Source organism: Mixophyes fleayi, chromosome 6, assembly GCF_038048845.1.
Source record: "Mixophyes fleayi isolate aMixFle1 chromosome 6, aMixFle1.hap1, whole genome shotgun sequence".
NCBI classification, from domain to species: Eukaryota; Metazoa; Chordata; class Amphibia; order Anura; family Limnodynastidae; genus Mixophyes; species Mixophyes fleayi.
This window is the reverse complement of record NC_134407.1, coordinates 51592252-51609740: the sequence shown is the minus strand read 5'-3', so window position 1 is coordinate 51609740 and position 17489 is coordinate 51592252. Positions and strand designations below refer to the sequence as shown.

General features: G+C 37.8%; 1 protein-coding gene across 1 annotated transcript in view; it reads left to right on the top strand.

Moving 5' to 3' along the window:
* The window catches only part of LOC142161171 (uncharacterized), a 50663-nt gene extending 34316 nt beyond the window's left edge, over nt 1-16347 (top strand). The window contains exons 3-8 of the mRNA XM_075216478.1: nt 2773-2934; nt 4118-4304; nt 6138-6292; nt 8927-9042; nt 11283-11393; nt 13071-16347. Coding sequence (XP_075072579.1) covers nt 2773-2934; nt 4118-4304; nt 6138-6292; nt 8927-9042; nt 11283-11393; nt 13071-13089 — 750 coding nt within the window. The 3' untranslated portion in view covers nt 13090-16347. The remainder of the gene's footprint in view (nt 1-2772; nt 2935-4117; nt 4305-6137; nt 6293-8926; nt 9043-11282; nt 11394-13070) is intronic.
* The last annotated feature ends 1142 nt before the right edge of the window (nt 16348-17489 follow it).

Sequence of the window (17489 nt, the reverse complement as noted above, 5' to 3'; positions counted from 1 at the left end):
TATAACCATCTTTACTCCAGTAGCACCTAAATAACTCAAAAATATAACAAATAATTTACAATAATGAATTAGCAACAGTTTTAATCATTTAAATATAAAGAAAACTCCACCACCAATACTACTTAATAAATCCATAGCCCTATATGTCTCTTACCTAACCACCCATTGCCAACAGCTCACCAGTCTGTATTTCCCATGTCCCACTACAACATCAGAAGGTCCTTATTATGAAGGGGAACTAGACACTACCTTAAGCTGGGTACACACTACAGAATTTTCCACCAACTTTTCATGCCGATCGATTTTACATCGGTCCATGGACTGCATACACACTAGCCTTGTTTAGGACGATAAAGGGAAGAGTGGACGTCCCGTTAGCGACTTTTTACAGCCATGTTGTCGTGAGCAATGATTGTAATTTCGTACTCACTGTTGTGGATCAGTTGGAAGTTTATACACACTACACAGTGGAAACAAGATTGGAACGAAAATATTAAACGGTACGACCAACCAAATGAGGCGACAATCGTCCATTTGGGCAGACTTTCGACCATCGTGTCACTACACACACTGACCCGACTTTTGAACGAGCGGTCGTATGTTGGCTGATTGAGCCAATTATTGGACGAAAACCGTGTAGTGTGTACCTAGCTTTAGCTGTGGTTGACAGTAAGGAGGGCAGGGAGTTGACGCAATGCAGCTCCCCTGCAAGAAATAATTGGCGGAACGGTGTTCTATCTCAGTCCTGGTCCACTCTAGCCCCGGATACAATGTAACATAGACAGAATGAGCTAACACTATACAAATACAGTGGACTATAGGTTAGGACAACCTAGAGACATGTGTTTTTCATGCAATGCAAACATATGAGGTTTCTCCAATACTTAGATGAAGCATTGTCATATATTTACACCGCATGAGAGCATATACCACATGAAATGCAGATACAGATAGGATATCTATCATGTTATATGACAGGGAACAGCTTTCGTTGAATGCCACTGGCTTAGGGTAGGGCTGCTAGTAAAGCTGAAAAAAAATTATTAGCATGACATATAAGTGGTTTTTAATATATACTTTGAAATGAAAAAAAAAACAACAAAATCCTGTTGACAGGTCCACTTTTAGTAAGATAAACAAGTTACCTGCATACTGGCTTATCCCTGTTGCCAGGAATTCAGAGACATGATAGACCCAGATAGCAGATACCTGGGGCTAGGGATAACTATGTGCTAGCAGTAGATAGGCCAAAGGTGACAACAAGTAGTGTGACTGACCCTTCAGCACAGAGGTAGATCTTGCTTGTTCCCAGCACTCTGTCATGAGGTCAGCCCTACCATGCTTCATTACACCTCTTTTGTTGATGTAACCTTGTAACACTCTTTATCTGGTTAAATGCAGTGATCCCTTCCTTTCCTTGTAACTCTCAGAAACACCTCCTTGTAATTCTCAGTGGTGTGTGAAGGGCCAGATTTTCTTTTCTACAAAAAAGGAAAACGGTTTTGCCTCTCAATAGCCCTGGAATGACAGTCCCTTCCTCTATTACCATAATTTGTAGCAGCAGTGGTTAAAAGGAATTAATTTAAAATACATTATTATGTGTGTCATTAAATTGTCATCTTTATAGCAGTAATACTTGTATAATACTGAGGGCCTGAGTCATTAAGGAAATTAAGTAAAAAAAAAAAAGGAGTAAATGTATTCTGGGACAAACCATGTTACAATGCAAGGGGTGCACATTAGTTTATTATTTTGCACATAAGTTAAATTGTGGCTGTTGTGTCATGTAGCACACAAATAGTTGATAGCTTTATTTGTACACTGAAATTTAAAGTTGATCTAGGACATGCCCTACCCCAACTATAAATCTGTCCACACATTTTACAAATTAACCTCCCCCTCCAATGCAACATGGTTTTGCCCAGTAAAGTTACTCCTTTTTTATGTTTTGCTCTTCTTAATGACTCAGGCCCTGAGTGTATTATTATTTTTATAGTACTGATATATTCTGCAGCGCTATATAGATAGGTTTATTCACTTATTGCATCCCAGGTAGTCAGATACAGGATCAGTTTAGTCAGAAGACAATAAACCTAGCGGTATGTCAGTAAGGACCGTGAGTGGAAACAGGATCATGGGGAGAACATACAAACCACACACAGGTAGCCTCCTGGGTGAAAATAGAATTCAAGGTTCCAGTGCTTTGAGGCAATATTACTATCCACTGTGCCACCAAACATGTATTATTATTGTAGTAAGACGATAGATGAAGGCAACCTATAAGATATATTTTTTAATGTAACAAAAGATAAAAGGGTTTCTCCAATATTTGAATGAATGTTAATGGGCCTGATTCATTAAGGAAAGTAAAGCAAAAAAAATAGTAACTTTTCACCTGGCCAAACCATGTTGCATTGGCGGGGGTGATAAATTTAAAATGAGGGGACAGATTTATAATTAGGGTAGGACTTTAGATTCCAGAGTACAAACAAAACTATCCAGTATTTGTGTGCTACATGAAAAAAACACCCAGCATTTTTCTTATGTGCAAAATAATAAACTAATTTGCACCCCTTGCATTGTAGCATGGTTTTGTCCAGGAGAAAACCTACTCATTTATTTGCCTTACTTTCCTTAATGAATCACGCCCAATATGTTTAACCCAGCATCAGACCATATACTACACGTCTCAGAACCCCTAACAAATAAGACAACCCTGCATTGATAACACCTTATTTGAGAAGGTAAATTCATGTCTTGTTTATATTGCAGGTAAACCAGGGAGCATCTAAGGTGCTCGGCTCAGGCCTTGGATACTTGGAACACATATGTCAACTTATAGAAAAAATTGGGCAACTTCAGGAGCATAATCTTAAACTACAAAAGCAAATATTTACCTTACAAAAGGAAGATAGAATGAAACAGATGAAAGAGGTAAGAGTACCATGACTGTCAAATGACAAAACACTACTGTCTATGTGTGTGAAACTATTTTATTATTTATTGCATATTTTTGTTATAATATACATGGCACTAGTTTTGTCTATAAGCACATATGAGTTTGATGGGTTTATTTACACTCCAGTAAAGCTTTCCCATACACTACATGGGGAGGGCAATCCTCCACAAGCCTCGTTTCAATCGGACCACCAACAAAATTAATTAAATATTGTATTATATTTTTTATATATTTTTAACTTTTTTTTGCAAGTGGAACTGAAAACCTGAGTCAGGGCTTCCGGTGCCCATGTGTGAACCAACAGTCACGCATGCACCGATACTCCTAAGACTAGCCTGGGGTGCGGTAAGACTACTCTTGGTTCTGCAAGCCGGTATCACCGGTAAGCTGCGATAATTGATTCTGTGATAGAAAATCTGTGTTTAAGTCACTTTATTTTATTGATCACTCTTTGGTAGTTATGAAGACTGTGGGGGTAATATATGACTTAGAGGCCATTGGAGCTTGACCCCTATGGTTAGCCATTCAATCCTATGGGGAGAACATCACAGGAGAGAGATCCTCAGATCTCTCTCCGGCCACGTTGCTGTTCACCCCTGCACTGTGTAACACAAATGCACAGTAAAGATTCCGGGCCAGAACCCAGAGTCTTCCTTAGAAAAGAGTAATCGCCGGGACAGCCTCCTATCCGGTGTGTGGTTCGACATGACTTTTATAATAAATTGTCCGAAAAGTCATCTGTCATCGTTGCGATGACACTTAACAGGGCTAAAAGCCCGTAATTCTTAAATAGGCCCCTAAACCTGTTCTTATTGTAAGTGGCTCGAAATGTATGCACTGAAATAAATGCCTTGTGAATTCATTATACTACAGGCATGACGTGAAAAGCAGATAACATAGAACCTAGATAACCCTAAACACAAACATACGTCAAAGGATGCTCATAAATGCATGTTAAAGTATACAAATTGTCATGTAATCAGTCACGGTGCCTGTCTACCCAGAGAGGGTATGGAGAAAATGGTACGTTAAAAGATCCAGGAATTCCATTAGAAAGAGCTTAGTTTTGGAATGCTAGCAATGTGAGCATGATATCACTGCACTGACTGGAAGGACTGAGATGGAACAGCTCACATGCCTCCTCTCTTCTTGGTGTAGGAGTACCTTGGACAGCATTGCTCCTGTGGAGCAGCAAATGTTTTGCTTAGTCCGTACCAGGAGACTAAAAGACATTTTCCTGTAAGGAGGAACCGGCCGCACAGTATGTTTGTACAAAGTGGAAACCAATCTGACCTCTCCATGATCCCAGAAATTGGCGTTAACAATGAAAGGTTTGGCTACAAAGGTTAGTTTCTTATCACAATCCGCCTGCTTTAACACACCTTGATAAAATTCAATGAAACAATAGGTATATGTAGGAGCTTTTTTTATTGTGCTACCATCAACAAAAAATAGTTGCTTGAGCTGCATTCTGTTCTTTTCACCAATAAATCACATTTAACCTAGCTGTTTGAGATACTACTAGCTGTGTTATTCCCAGGGCTGGCTGGGGTGGGGGCTGGTCCCAATAGTCCCGTACTACCTTGGGCTGGGCCACTGGGCTACCTGCAGTTTTTTCCTTTAAAATGTTCCTAATAGGCTACTGAGCCAAGTCTCACCACCCAGGCTAATATTTGCCAGCCAGACCCTGGTTATTACTTAAACATTTCTGTTATAAAGTCAGTCCATTATGTGGGGCCTGTTTATTGAGTACATATAAACAGACAAACAGATCGGACGAGCATAATAGGTTTTCTTACATTTAAAGGTTGTCTGTCACCTGCACACAGCGGGGGCAGACATTTTGTGGTCTTAATCTATATTCATGAGACTGCAGCCTATCGATTCACTAGGAATATTACATCCCTCTAGTGCTGCTGCTGTTTCCCGGTGACTTGATAGGTTACATATTGGCTCAGCTCACAAAATGGCTGCCCCCACTATGTATAGCTTATGGCTTCACTTTCATATAACATATCTATCATGTTCTACTACTTTTAAAGAAAATGTTTCAGTATTTTGTTTATAGATTTCTGGTTGTTTGAAATAAACTTAATAGTGCAGAAACAGACCACAATAAAAAGAATATGCACATCCCATTGTCGCAGCAAAATGGGAGCTAATGTCAAGACTACAGTGTGAATGAGCCAATATGACACAATATAAATACAACATTCACATTGCATTCACTACAATGTACAGTGTCTCCATATGGCCATTTTGACAAAAGTGCAAAAACTGCACTTGCATCTAAATCGGCAGTGCTAATATTGAAGTTGACAGTCATTTTATGCAAGCTGTGATAGAGATGGGGGGAAAGTCGTATTGAGTTATAGTTGTAATATATTCATCTTCTCTATGTACAATAGCTAAAAGAAATCGGTTTGTGGTCATAGTACAGATGATAGCAAGACAAGTGTAGAGGAGTGACACAGTAATGCTCTACAAGTGCAGAAGAGGGGTGTAGTACGAGCTGACAATAATGTAAACACCGACAGTGGTTACACCTACATAATTATTACGATAGTGAAGAAAGCGACATGTAAAAAACAACTACTTACCTGTAAACAGACACACTGAAAATCCGATGTGAGGAGAGGGCGAAACTTCCAAATGGCGTTACTTGCAAGCACGACTTGGATTTTCTTTTTTTATAAAGCGGCAACACACGAACACATTTAATTATGGTAACATTAATTGTATTCCTAACCCTAACACTAACCCCTAACCCTAAGCTCTATGGTAAAGGTAATACTTCCATGGGTCTGGGCATTGCCGCTTTAAAATCCGAAATGTCCAAGTCACGCTTGCAAGTGATGTAATTTGGAAGTGTCGCCCTCTCCTTACATCGGTTTTCCAGTGTGTCTGTTTACAGGTAAGTAGTTATTTTTTACATGTCGCTTTCTTCACTATCATATTAAATATGTAGGTGTAAACACTGTCTGTGTTTACATCACCGTTAATACGATTACCACCGGTAGAAGAGTGACCGGGAGTGCTTGTATCCTAATATTTTTAACTATTGGAGAAAGTAGATGGGTTCACGGGGAAGTACCGTCATGTCCTATAGTCAGTGGAGAATAAGCATCACTTGACATTCACTACATCATCATCATCATCATCATTTTTCTTTCTGTAGGAAATCCTTCACAAACAGATGGCTGGAGAAGTCCTTCTATACTGGGGCTAAGAAAAACTTTCAATAAATTGAAATATGAAGACAAAGAAAGTAAACAAGTGTGGGACAGGAATTACAGCGACAACTTTGCTCAATCGGAACAAGATATGAAAAAGGTACATAAAGTTTTCATTATTATATTGCCCATATCTGTTTATTATTTGTGTTGGTGTTGTTAATATGTCATTTTTACCAGCACATAAAATGTAAAACAATGACTCAGTTCCACTATGATTTCTTACCATTCTCACAGGGTAACTGGGAACATTCCCAACCCGGAACTGGTGGATTCGCATCTGTCCTCTAATAACTGGGTAATGGCGTCATGGGCCTGGAGAGTAATATTATCAGGGTCCCTTCTCATTCTGCCCCAACTATCCCAGGATATTAATATATGACTTAATACCCCCTTTGCTTTACGTATTGTTTGGCACTAGACCACACCTGTTGCTTTGAAGGTTGTACTTTTCCACCAATGTGTTTTCATTGACAAGATATGTTGGACTATTTTGTGCAGCCTTAATCTGTGGCAGGTTGCATAAGAGTAACAATCAGAAGAACACAGGGAAAAGCTTCATTTTTTGTTATTGTCCTTAGCGGAAAACTTGAAAAAAATGATCTCAGGTTTAATAACTGGTGACTAATGTGTTTTGGAGATTACCAGTATTTTGACATTCATATCATAGATTTTGGAATACATGTCTATAAGATTCTAAACAATAACAGGATTAACTATGCTAAGTATTAACAAATTGACCACAAAATGTCATCTGGAGCTTGAATTGTATTTCTACATAAAACAATATGCAGCTGGATAAATAGACTTTGAAGCAACTTTTTCCAAATGGGTTTACTAGATTTCTGGGACTGGTATGTGTATGCAGCTGCATGCAGTGGATGTTTTGTGTCTGGGTTCTGTACAGTGTGTATTAGCATTTAAGCCTTAAAAACCAGGATCTCCATTATCCTCATATGTTGCCTAATAATGAACAACTAATTGATGCAATCTTTCTTCATCATCATCATCATCATCATCTATTTATATAACGCCACTAATTCCGCAGCGCTGTACAGAGAACTCATTCACATCAGTCCCTGCCCCACTGGGGCTTACAGTCTAAATTCCCTAACATAGACAGAGAGAGAGACAGACAGAGACAGAGAGACTAGAGTCAATTTGATAGCAGCCAATTAACCTACTAGCATGTTTTTGGAGTGTGGGAGGAAACCGGAGCACCCGGAGGAAATTCACGCAAACACAGGGAGAACATACAAACTCCACACAGATAAGGCCATGGTTGGGAATTGAACTCATGACCCCAGTGCTGTGAGACAGAAGTGCTAACCACTTAGCCAACCGTGCTGCCCTAGGGTTTGTTTCTGGCCATCTCTCCTGAGTAACTTTTCCAATGAGATTTAGCAAGAGATAAAGTATTGGGTTGAATTCTCATGGTCTCATTTGAAGGACTACGATTAAAGGGAGGTGGAATAAAAATAATTAAAGTTTAGTAATTCTTTAAGCTAGATACACACATAGCAATCCAATTGTTCACTTTTATCTAATTGGCTGCATTTAGTTTAGTGTGTTGGGCTGCGTTTCAGTTAATGTTGGTAGTAAAGATCAAATATAATTCACCAAAGTCACTGATTCAGGCCTTCAAATGTATGTTGGTTGTCTATGAGATTATCTGATTGATGGATGAAGATTGCTAACGGCATACTCGAATACTCGGTAACAGAAATAGTTACTAGTGTCCACATTTGGACATATGAAAGTGAACACCCATATGGTCACCAGCTATTGTTAAAATATTAGCTGGATTAAAATTGTTGTGTATATATTGAGTCTGTAACACAAAGAGATAAAAAATGATGGCTATTTAACACATTGATGAGAACATCTACTACTGTCCTCACTGAAATCCCTCATTTACACATGGTTAGTAATAAAGTTATACTAGTCTAGTACCAGCATAAAGGGTAAGAGTAACATCGTTTGGCCTCCAAGAAGAGAGGCGATAACTGGGAAGCACCATGTCATCCATGCCTTGTAGATAATAGGAATGTTTTTACTTTTCCTATTGCAAACTTAGACATTCCTCTGTTATTTCACAACATGTGTAAACCTTGCAATATTTGCTTTTCAACTCCAGCATGAGATCTTTGGCAGGAAGAGCTTGCTAGCAATGGACAAGTGCTGTAGAAGGGAACAATTTAAATAAATACTTAACATTGCTCAATGGTAAAAAAAAAATATGTTATTATGCACACAAGAAATGTTTAGCATAGCAAAAGATGAGTCAAAAATAACTAACAACAGACAGATTATAATAGTATTTTATATATGGGTCAGGGGCTGATGTGATTGAGTTCTCTATACAGTGCTGCGGAATTAGTGGCACTATATAGATGATAATGATATACATACACCAGTGAGATAACGCTTGGTAAGATTGTCTTATAGAGTAAAGAGTGAGCACTGGTATCACTTGCTGTATAAGCTGGTGACTATGGTATTATCTATACTCAGAAAACGGCAGACTATAGATCATAGATGCTTTACTGTAAGAATGTACTCTCAACTCAAGAGGTGTAAATTAGGTATCAAATATCTTTCTAATATCTGCTGTCTAATTATACAAATTCAATCTATATAGCTTTATTGCATATTCCTGTGTGCTGAAGGTGATCTGTGGATTTGGATGTCATTGCACATACATTATGAAGTAACACCTATTTGTTATTTTTAGTTTGATCTCCCATGGGGACGCGTCAGGGATCTTCTTAAGAAGACAAAAAATAGGAATCAGAATAAACTGGGATTATCCTCAGCATCACTAAAGAGATCCTGCCCTCAGCTGTACAGGTAAGATGGACTATTTGTTCTCATTATATGCAGTGGTTGAAGTTGGCAGATATATGGAGGTATGTGATACCGCCACTTCTCTTACTGCCATCATTGTCACACTATCACATTCCATTCACTTAGATTCCCATTACATATTCCATACCGCTACTTCTAAATGTCCACTTAGACCACTGATTATATGCTTATAAAATTAAGGTTTTTTTTTATACATCTTTCTCAGGTAATTCCTGCCAGAGTAAATACTTTATTTCATTTATGGTCAAAATCATAAAATTTCCCCCTTTAGAGCTGGCTCCAAATCTTGGGTAATTAATAATGTATAATTTACCAGTCTGTAGTAAGATCCATCTAGAAATAAATTCACTCGTACACAAGGTTTATATCGTTATTCTCCCATGATGTCATATAATAGCTCTCTATATGATGTCATGTGATGTTTCTTGTGGGCCAACCATATTGTGTGATAGGATGAGAATGTGTGGGCTGTTCTTATTTGCCTCGCTTATCCAACTGCCCGAGGCTTGAACAGGTATGGGCTGGGAATTAAAGTTACCAGAGGATCCATGTGTGGGCATCAGCCCTTTGTTTAATGCCCACAGTAAAATAAAGAAAATGTGATTTAATTGTATATCAATGCCCCCAAATTTTTCAAAAACATGGCTGTATTGTATTCTCAGATCTCCAGGAAGAAGGTGGAATGTGCTTTGAATGAATGTGGGTGTGGTTGGACAGATCTGGGTGGAGTTTGGGTGAATAGGGCAGGGTCTGATTGGATCATGGACAGGGCTTATTTTGTACCTATTTTGCTTCTTAAAGTTAAAGTTTGGGAGGTATGTGAGAGAAAGAGCCTGGAACGGTTGTATTTCTCCTCAGAGTGACTATTACAGATAGGTAGATTATACCAAAGTGGTCTGACACTGAAAGCAGGTAAATTATATTGGCACAAAAGTGAATGGTTTTACAGTTATCATATATATCTAACTATGACTTTACCTTAAATATAGGAACCATGCATTCAACATAGCGATTCATGGTTTTGCAGGGTGGGATATCCTGTACTGAATATAATTTAGATGGATGTAAACGGGGAGGAAAGTATAAGTGACATTTTTGTACATGCTCTGTAAGGAAATAGCCTATTTTTTTTCTTAAATAAACCCATACTGTCACATTTGCAGCTGGAATAAACATTTGAGTTTCCTTCTATTGTTTTGAGCTAAAGAAAATCCAGACTAAAGCATTTTTTATGCTTTTCCTTACTTTTTGTTTAAACATGATTTTTTTTTTTTTTTGAAACGTTACATTTGTTTGACCCCGCTTAGTTTAATCGCACAGGAAAGAAAAAAATAATTGACAGCGTTAGTTATGTTTATTCAGCTAAAATTGTTTCCTTACATCTTGTAAACTCCCCTAATACATTGCTGTATTGCTCATAGAATTATCTTACCTGCCTAGGGACAGATCATTCCATATACAGTTATTACTAAATCACTTAACCACTTCAGGACCACTGACTGTCCATATAAGTCATATTAGACGTAAATAAAGTCTAAAGGGTCATATATAAAGTCAATTCAAACTGGTGGCCATTCTCTGTTGTTCAGTGGAACTGGATGCCAATGTGGGCTTTCAGTTTCACTAAATAAAAAATAATAATGATAGTTTAAACGTAGATAAAATATATATTTTATTTTTATTTAAAAAAATATTTTACAACTATTGACGATTGAAAAAATGCTTTATTCAAATATTTTTCTGGAGATGGTGATAAAAGAACAGGTATTACTGTGGTGCTTGTACCATCATTATCCTTGTTAAATAGCCTACACCAGCAGATCTCCTTGTTCACCTGTGAAAATGTTTTTTTGGCCTCCAGGCATCTGTCTTTTCACCCTTTGTTAAATAGACCCATATAAGAGATTTGATTAGATTAGGGGCTTGGTTTACTAAACTGCGGGTTTGAAAAAGTGGAGATGTTGCCTATAGCAACCAATCAGATTCTAGCTGTCATTTATTTAGTACATTCTACATAATGAAAGCTAGAATCTGATTGGTTGCTATAGGCAACATCTCCACTTTTTCAAACCGGCAGTTTAGTAAATATACCCCTAGGTCTTTTACAAAAGACCACTTATTCATGTGATGCTCTGAATTAAATGTGGTTCACATTTAATTAATACAAAACATAACTACAATATTTTCTAACATATCAGTTACTACCTCACTTATCTCCTCAGACCTGACATTGTACAAGTTGACATCAAGCGAAGAGACAGAAATTCAATGATTGTCCTTGGCCAGAAAGTAAACAGAGAAAATGCTTGGTCCAGTCTGCATGTCCTAAACAGGTAAATACTTCTTAGCTTTACTGGCATTTATTTGTAAGACCAGCAGCAATATCATGCAGTCGCCCCCAATACGAGCCCAATAAGGCTAGGTACACACTGTAGAATTATCCAACCAATCTGTATTCTACAACGATTGTACCTTCGACTGCAGGTCTGACCGGACGGGCGTTTCATGAATACACAAGATTACCTTCAGATCAGTGCTCTTCATCTGGTTCCCTAGTCATATAGAGACTGACAGCACAATAGTCACTAATTCATTAATTCCTGACACACTGATTAACCGCCTTGTTATAGCTATCCACATGTCATAACAAATGTCATTAGCTTCTGTGACTCTGAAACGAAACATTCAGTCTCAGAACAAACAAATTATTACATTTACAGCAGTCTCTACATTTAGGAGTAGAGTTATTTCCCTGCGTTGTTCTAAAGAACAAAGTGGGGCGCACATTATTACCGTTACTACGGAGATTTTAATACAGATTTAATACTACAGTAATTTCAATGCTGATTGATCAGAATTGAAATTACTGTATTAACGGTAATAATGCGCAGCAATTACCGTAGTACCGGTAATAATGCACAGCAAATACCGCAGTAATGATAATTGTGCGTCCCCTGCATTGTTCATTCCTGGCATCAACTGAAAAGACCTTGGTTCTGTAAACTCTATGGAGATCATGAACATGAGTACATACACACTGCAGGATTGGAAGGTGATTGGAACAAAATTACCAAATATGCCGACCAACCAAATGAAACGACAATCGGTACTTTGGGACAACTGTTGTTCATCATGTAAGTATACACACTAACACGATATCTGACCAGACAGTCGTATATATAGGCTGATTGGCCCGATGATTGGCTGGAAAAACCTCCAGTGTGTATCTAGCCTAAGAGAGTCCTAGTTATATCACTGATGGAGAATGGAGCCTGAAGATGACTGGTAACAACATTTGTGTGCAGTCATCCTCTGACCACTCAGCACTCAAAGTGCAATTTTAGGAGACAAAAACTTCTTTCTTTGCTGATCATTTTCTATGCTCCGTGTGCCCTCTCACAGTGCTCCCCACATCTCTGTGTCATACACTCATGCTCTTTACTGCCTATCTCCCCTCTGTGGTCTAGTGGGGGTAGTTTGTTCACCACTCAGAGCTCACATCAGTTAGTCCAATGACATCCAGGTTAATAATTTAGTTTGAGCTTAATGTATATGGGCAGCATAAAATATTTTGCAATTTATTATTAGAAATTGTTGCAAAGAATATGTCTTTTTTGGCCCATGAATCAATAACCTCATTTCTGCTTTTAATAGTCTTACTAATATAAGCATATATAGGAAGAATTGTTATTGCTTATACATCATACTCCTTCTGGATTTGTTTGTGTGGATATCTTAGTTCTGTGCTATATGACACAGAGAAACAAAACAGTATTAGTATCTTTATTTGAGGTACATAGGACATATGTGTAAGAATAACCATTGTTAGTATAATGGGTCTGCTAATGTGGATGGAATGTAAATGTAATATTTTTTTATTATAAACAACAATTTGCAATATAATCTTATTTCTTAACTAAACACCACAATATTTGTGACAATTAAAGACTTGCTTACAAAATCAATATATGATATGGTAATATTAAAGGTACCGATTTATGTATTTTCAGGAAAGATGAAGATATGTGAAGATTCAGCTGATAAATGGCAATAAAGATAGGGAATGTAAGAGAAGATACAGAATGTATAAGCATGTTTGACTGTAATGTGTAGGGAATTATTTGTGAAGAATGCCCAATGAGGTTTAAGAGGAAAATGTACCTTTTGTAAGAATATATTGACATCTTAAAAGTCTGATTATCTGTGAATTACATCTAAATGTTTAAAGCCTGATTTTGAGTTAGGAGCAAACCAAAAAAAGGGGCAAATTTGGATCTTGGAAAAACCATGTTGCATTAGAAAGGGGGGAGGATAAAATTTAAAATGTGGGGACAGATTTATAGTTGAGGTATAGCATGTCATAGATCAACTTTCATTTTAGGGTAAAAATAAAGCTATCAAGTATTTTTGTGCTTCGTGAAAAAAACAGCCAGTATTTCCCTTGCATGCAAAAAAATAAGTCAATTTGTACCCCTTGCATTGTAACGTGGTTTGTCCAGGTGAAAAGTTGCTAATTTTCTTTGATTTGCTCCTAACTCAAAACCCTTACTCTGCAATGATTTGTGTGCTCCTATGAAAGTCTTACTATTTATTACCTGTAACCCTTATTCTAGGGCATATGAAGGCAGACACAATGGTTATAATTATAGCTTAAAATCAATAAAGTACACTTTTGTAAAAAAAATAAAAAAATAATTTCCAATACATAAGTAGTATAGGTTTTTTTGGACCACCGGATGTACTTACACTATAAAGTTCTTTCTAGATAAAGATAATTCAGGCTTTGCCTTGGAATGGATCCATTAACCTGGAGTAACATTTCTATATTAATTTTCATATAAACAGACCTTTTTATTTAACAGTACTTAGTAATATGCAACACAAAAAGTAAACAAGCTTATTATTACTTAAGCACAAGGGGCCTGATTCATTAAGGAAATTACTCATCTTTTTTTACTTAAGTTTTCTCGTGGGCAAAACCATGTTACAATGCAAGGGGTGCAAATTAGTTTTTTATTTTGCACATAAGTTAAATGCTGGCTTCTTTAACTAGATCAATTTTTAAATTTCAGTGTACAAATAAGCTATCAAGTATCTGTGTGCTGTTTGAAAAAAAGAACTTATGCGCAAAATAATAAAAACGGTAATTTGCACCCCTTGCATTGCAACATGGTTTTGTCCAGAAAACTTAAGCAAGAAAACTTACTCAATTTGTTGCTTAACTTCCTTAATGAATCAGGCCCAAAGTTATTTTATTACATTTTAAGATGTTGGAAACTGATATACAATGTATGTTTACAGGCAGATAATTTGTATTGTCTTTGCGACCACTACAGCTACAATTTCTTTGGTCTGTTAATCAAAGTACTGTTCACGATTACTTGGAGGGTAATAGCACATCTTCTAATTTCTATACCACCATTTTTTATTTAGTAAAAAGTACTTTTTATTTCCATATGTTTACATTACATATTGCTAAGATATTGAAATGATAAACAGCCACTACTCTAAATTTTCTTTACTAGTTCATCCAGCTTTTTCAGTTGCCAAAATGACATGTTCAGCATCCTAAGGATCCAACACTGGAATTTAAATCGTTCACAAGGAGAAGTGCCACTAGGTTTGCAGAGAAGCAAAAAAAATCTCAAAAAGGCGCAGTAAGCAAAAGTGTAAACATCACACAAGTGCAACCCCTACTACCTTAGAACCACCCTGTCATTAAATAGAGCTTAGTACAGCTTGGTTTATCAGAACTGATAAAGTGCAACTGGGAGGTTCAAAACTTGTCCCATCAAAAGTATAGTACCAAACCTGATTTGTGCCAGCTCAAGCTGGTGCAAAAACCAAGTATTTTGCAGAGTGGAAATAGCTGTGTGTCATCTGCAAACCAAGGACAGCCATTAACAATATACCCACTGCAACACTTTATTTAATTTCAATAATCTCAGTGGACAGAATGGAATCTTGTTTCTGCACTGCTCCGCCAAACTAGGTGCAAACGGTGCGCTAACTCCATACTCTGCCTAACTTCTCCCGTTGGCTACTGCAGATTTCTGCTCCTCTGTAAACACTGCCATCTGCAAACCCATGCGCTTTGGAGTAAGTCTAGGCACACAGGCGCAGATGAAGGCTCACACACCACTCAGAAGATTTTCTAAATTAGGCTCTTTGCTTCATTCACTGTATTTAGCCATTGAAATCACCCTCTACAGCCAGAGATGGCAGTAATCTGCTCTGACACTGTATATAGTGCCTTTTATAAAAGAATTATAATTTAGACTGTAAGTGAATGAATGAAACATGTCACACCTATAATTTACACAGCTAATTCCTGTTTAGCTTTTAAGTGTGAAACCTGAATATGAATGAACAATTGTTATTAAATGTAAAACATAAAGTAAGTGACACTAACAGCACCTACCTGATGAAGGTAATATAAGGCACATGAACTGAATAATCCTGAGATTTGAGCTATAAGCACAGAGAAACTGAAATGAACCTACAGACATCAAGGGGTAAATTAATCATCTGTCGGTTGGGGTTAAATGTACAGACAGATGGTATATTTACCCTGTGGTCGGGGTCTGACAGTGCCCAGGTATTTGACTGTGACATCCCTCCTATATGGGTGGGCATCTGGGCATGACATGAGCACACATTGGGATAGATGTATCAATTCTTCTACAATAAGAAAAGTGGAGATTTTGCCCATAGCAACCAATCAGATCCTAGCTATCATTTTCTAGAATGCACTAGATAAATGCTAACTAGAATCTGATTGGTTGCTATGGGCAAAGGTTTGTTAATACTCCCCCATTATCTCTTCCCTGTGTCCTCTGCCCTCCTGCCTGTTCTTTATATTCCACCTCATCTTCCCCGTCTCTGTAATGATGTTAGGAACCTACAGAACAGATCTGTCACATAAGATGGGAGGGGAGAGAGTCTGAAATACAGGTGCTGTTTAAATCTCTTGGGATGACTGTGAGTCATGTTATTTGGGGGTATTTGTTGTTTGACTTGTAAAATGTAAATTATATATTCCTATTATTATTGCTGCAAATCTTCTCAGTCATTTCTGTGGCTGAAAAGATTGTTTACCCTGATTATTCTGTGAATAGTCCTTCTTTGTTGGTTCATAATGTGTTTTAAATGCCATTGTTACATACTCACCTTCCATTTCATATAATTTTTATAAAATTATTTCACTCTGTTTATACATTTATACAAGCATTATCCAATTGCATATTATATTTATAAATGTATCAACTTATATTTTTACAAGATGTAAAACTGTCAAATGTTTAATAAACTTCTATATATAAAACATAATCATGTTGCTGATGTGTTTTTTTTAAGATATAATTTGGAGCAAATATAAGCTGAGATCGTTTTCTAAGATAGTAGAAAATACATGTTATGTGTTTTACGTAATTGTTCTTTAGTGTCCCTGGGGTGGGCAGCCATTTAGTGGACTAGCAATTCCCTAAGGACTAGTGACATTACAAAATTCCTAATTTGCTGTCAATTTAATATCAGTATGTCCCTCAGAATGGCTGTCTGCTCTGTGTGCCTTGCTAAGCGCTTCAGGGGTGTCACTGGTTCAGGGGCGGAGCTACACTTTTATTTAGGGGGAGGGGTGATTTAGCATAACCACATCCCTCCTACAATCTGATTGGTTGGCCTCACCCCCTCCTTCACTTTGATCGTCTCTCTCAGCTGCAATTTAAAGGTATGCAAAGTGCTGCTGGCAGGGGGGGACGGACGGACGGGGGGTTGGCAATTGACCCGATGGCCCCCCTCTGGTTCCGCCTCTGCTCTGGTTCCTAATGAGTTGATAGATATATCCTAACATTGGTTCCCACCAAGTGTCTGCCTCCCCGTATTCCATAACTGTATGCTTAAGTGTGGTATAAAAGTGAACTTATAGGTTGCATTCTCAAGAACATCGATTTTCCACTACACCACCAGTTTAACTACCAGTGGGGCAGTAAGTGCATACTTGCCAACTCTACCGGAATGTCCGGGAGACTCCTGAAATTTCGGGAGAGCAGGCAAATATCCCGCAAACAGCATCTAGCGGTCAAAATGCCGCGATTCGCATTATTTTGGCCCCACCCCCACGACAAAAACTGCATTTTTACGCAGGGGGCAGGACCAAAATGACGCCATTCGCCACGCCCCCCCCTGCCTGGGATCTCCTGGAAAGAAGTTTAAAAAGGTTGGCAAGTATGAGTAAGTGTAATGACTGCCGGAAACAATATATGTCCTTTGGGACCTAACACATCCAAATAACCTTTAGGTACTGACTTACGATATCAAAGAGCTGTGATATCATGTTGGTATGTACTGTTCCTGATTCATGATACCACATGGACATGTTCTCTACCCCTTTGTACTGCGTTACCATACAACAAAGACGGTCTGCTAGT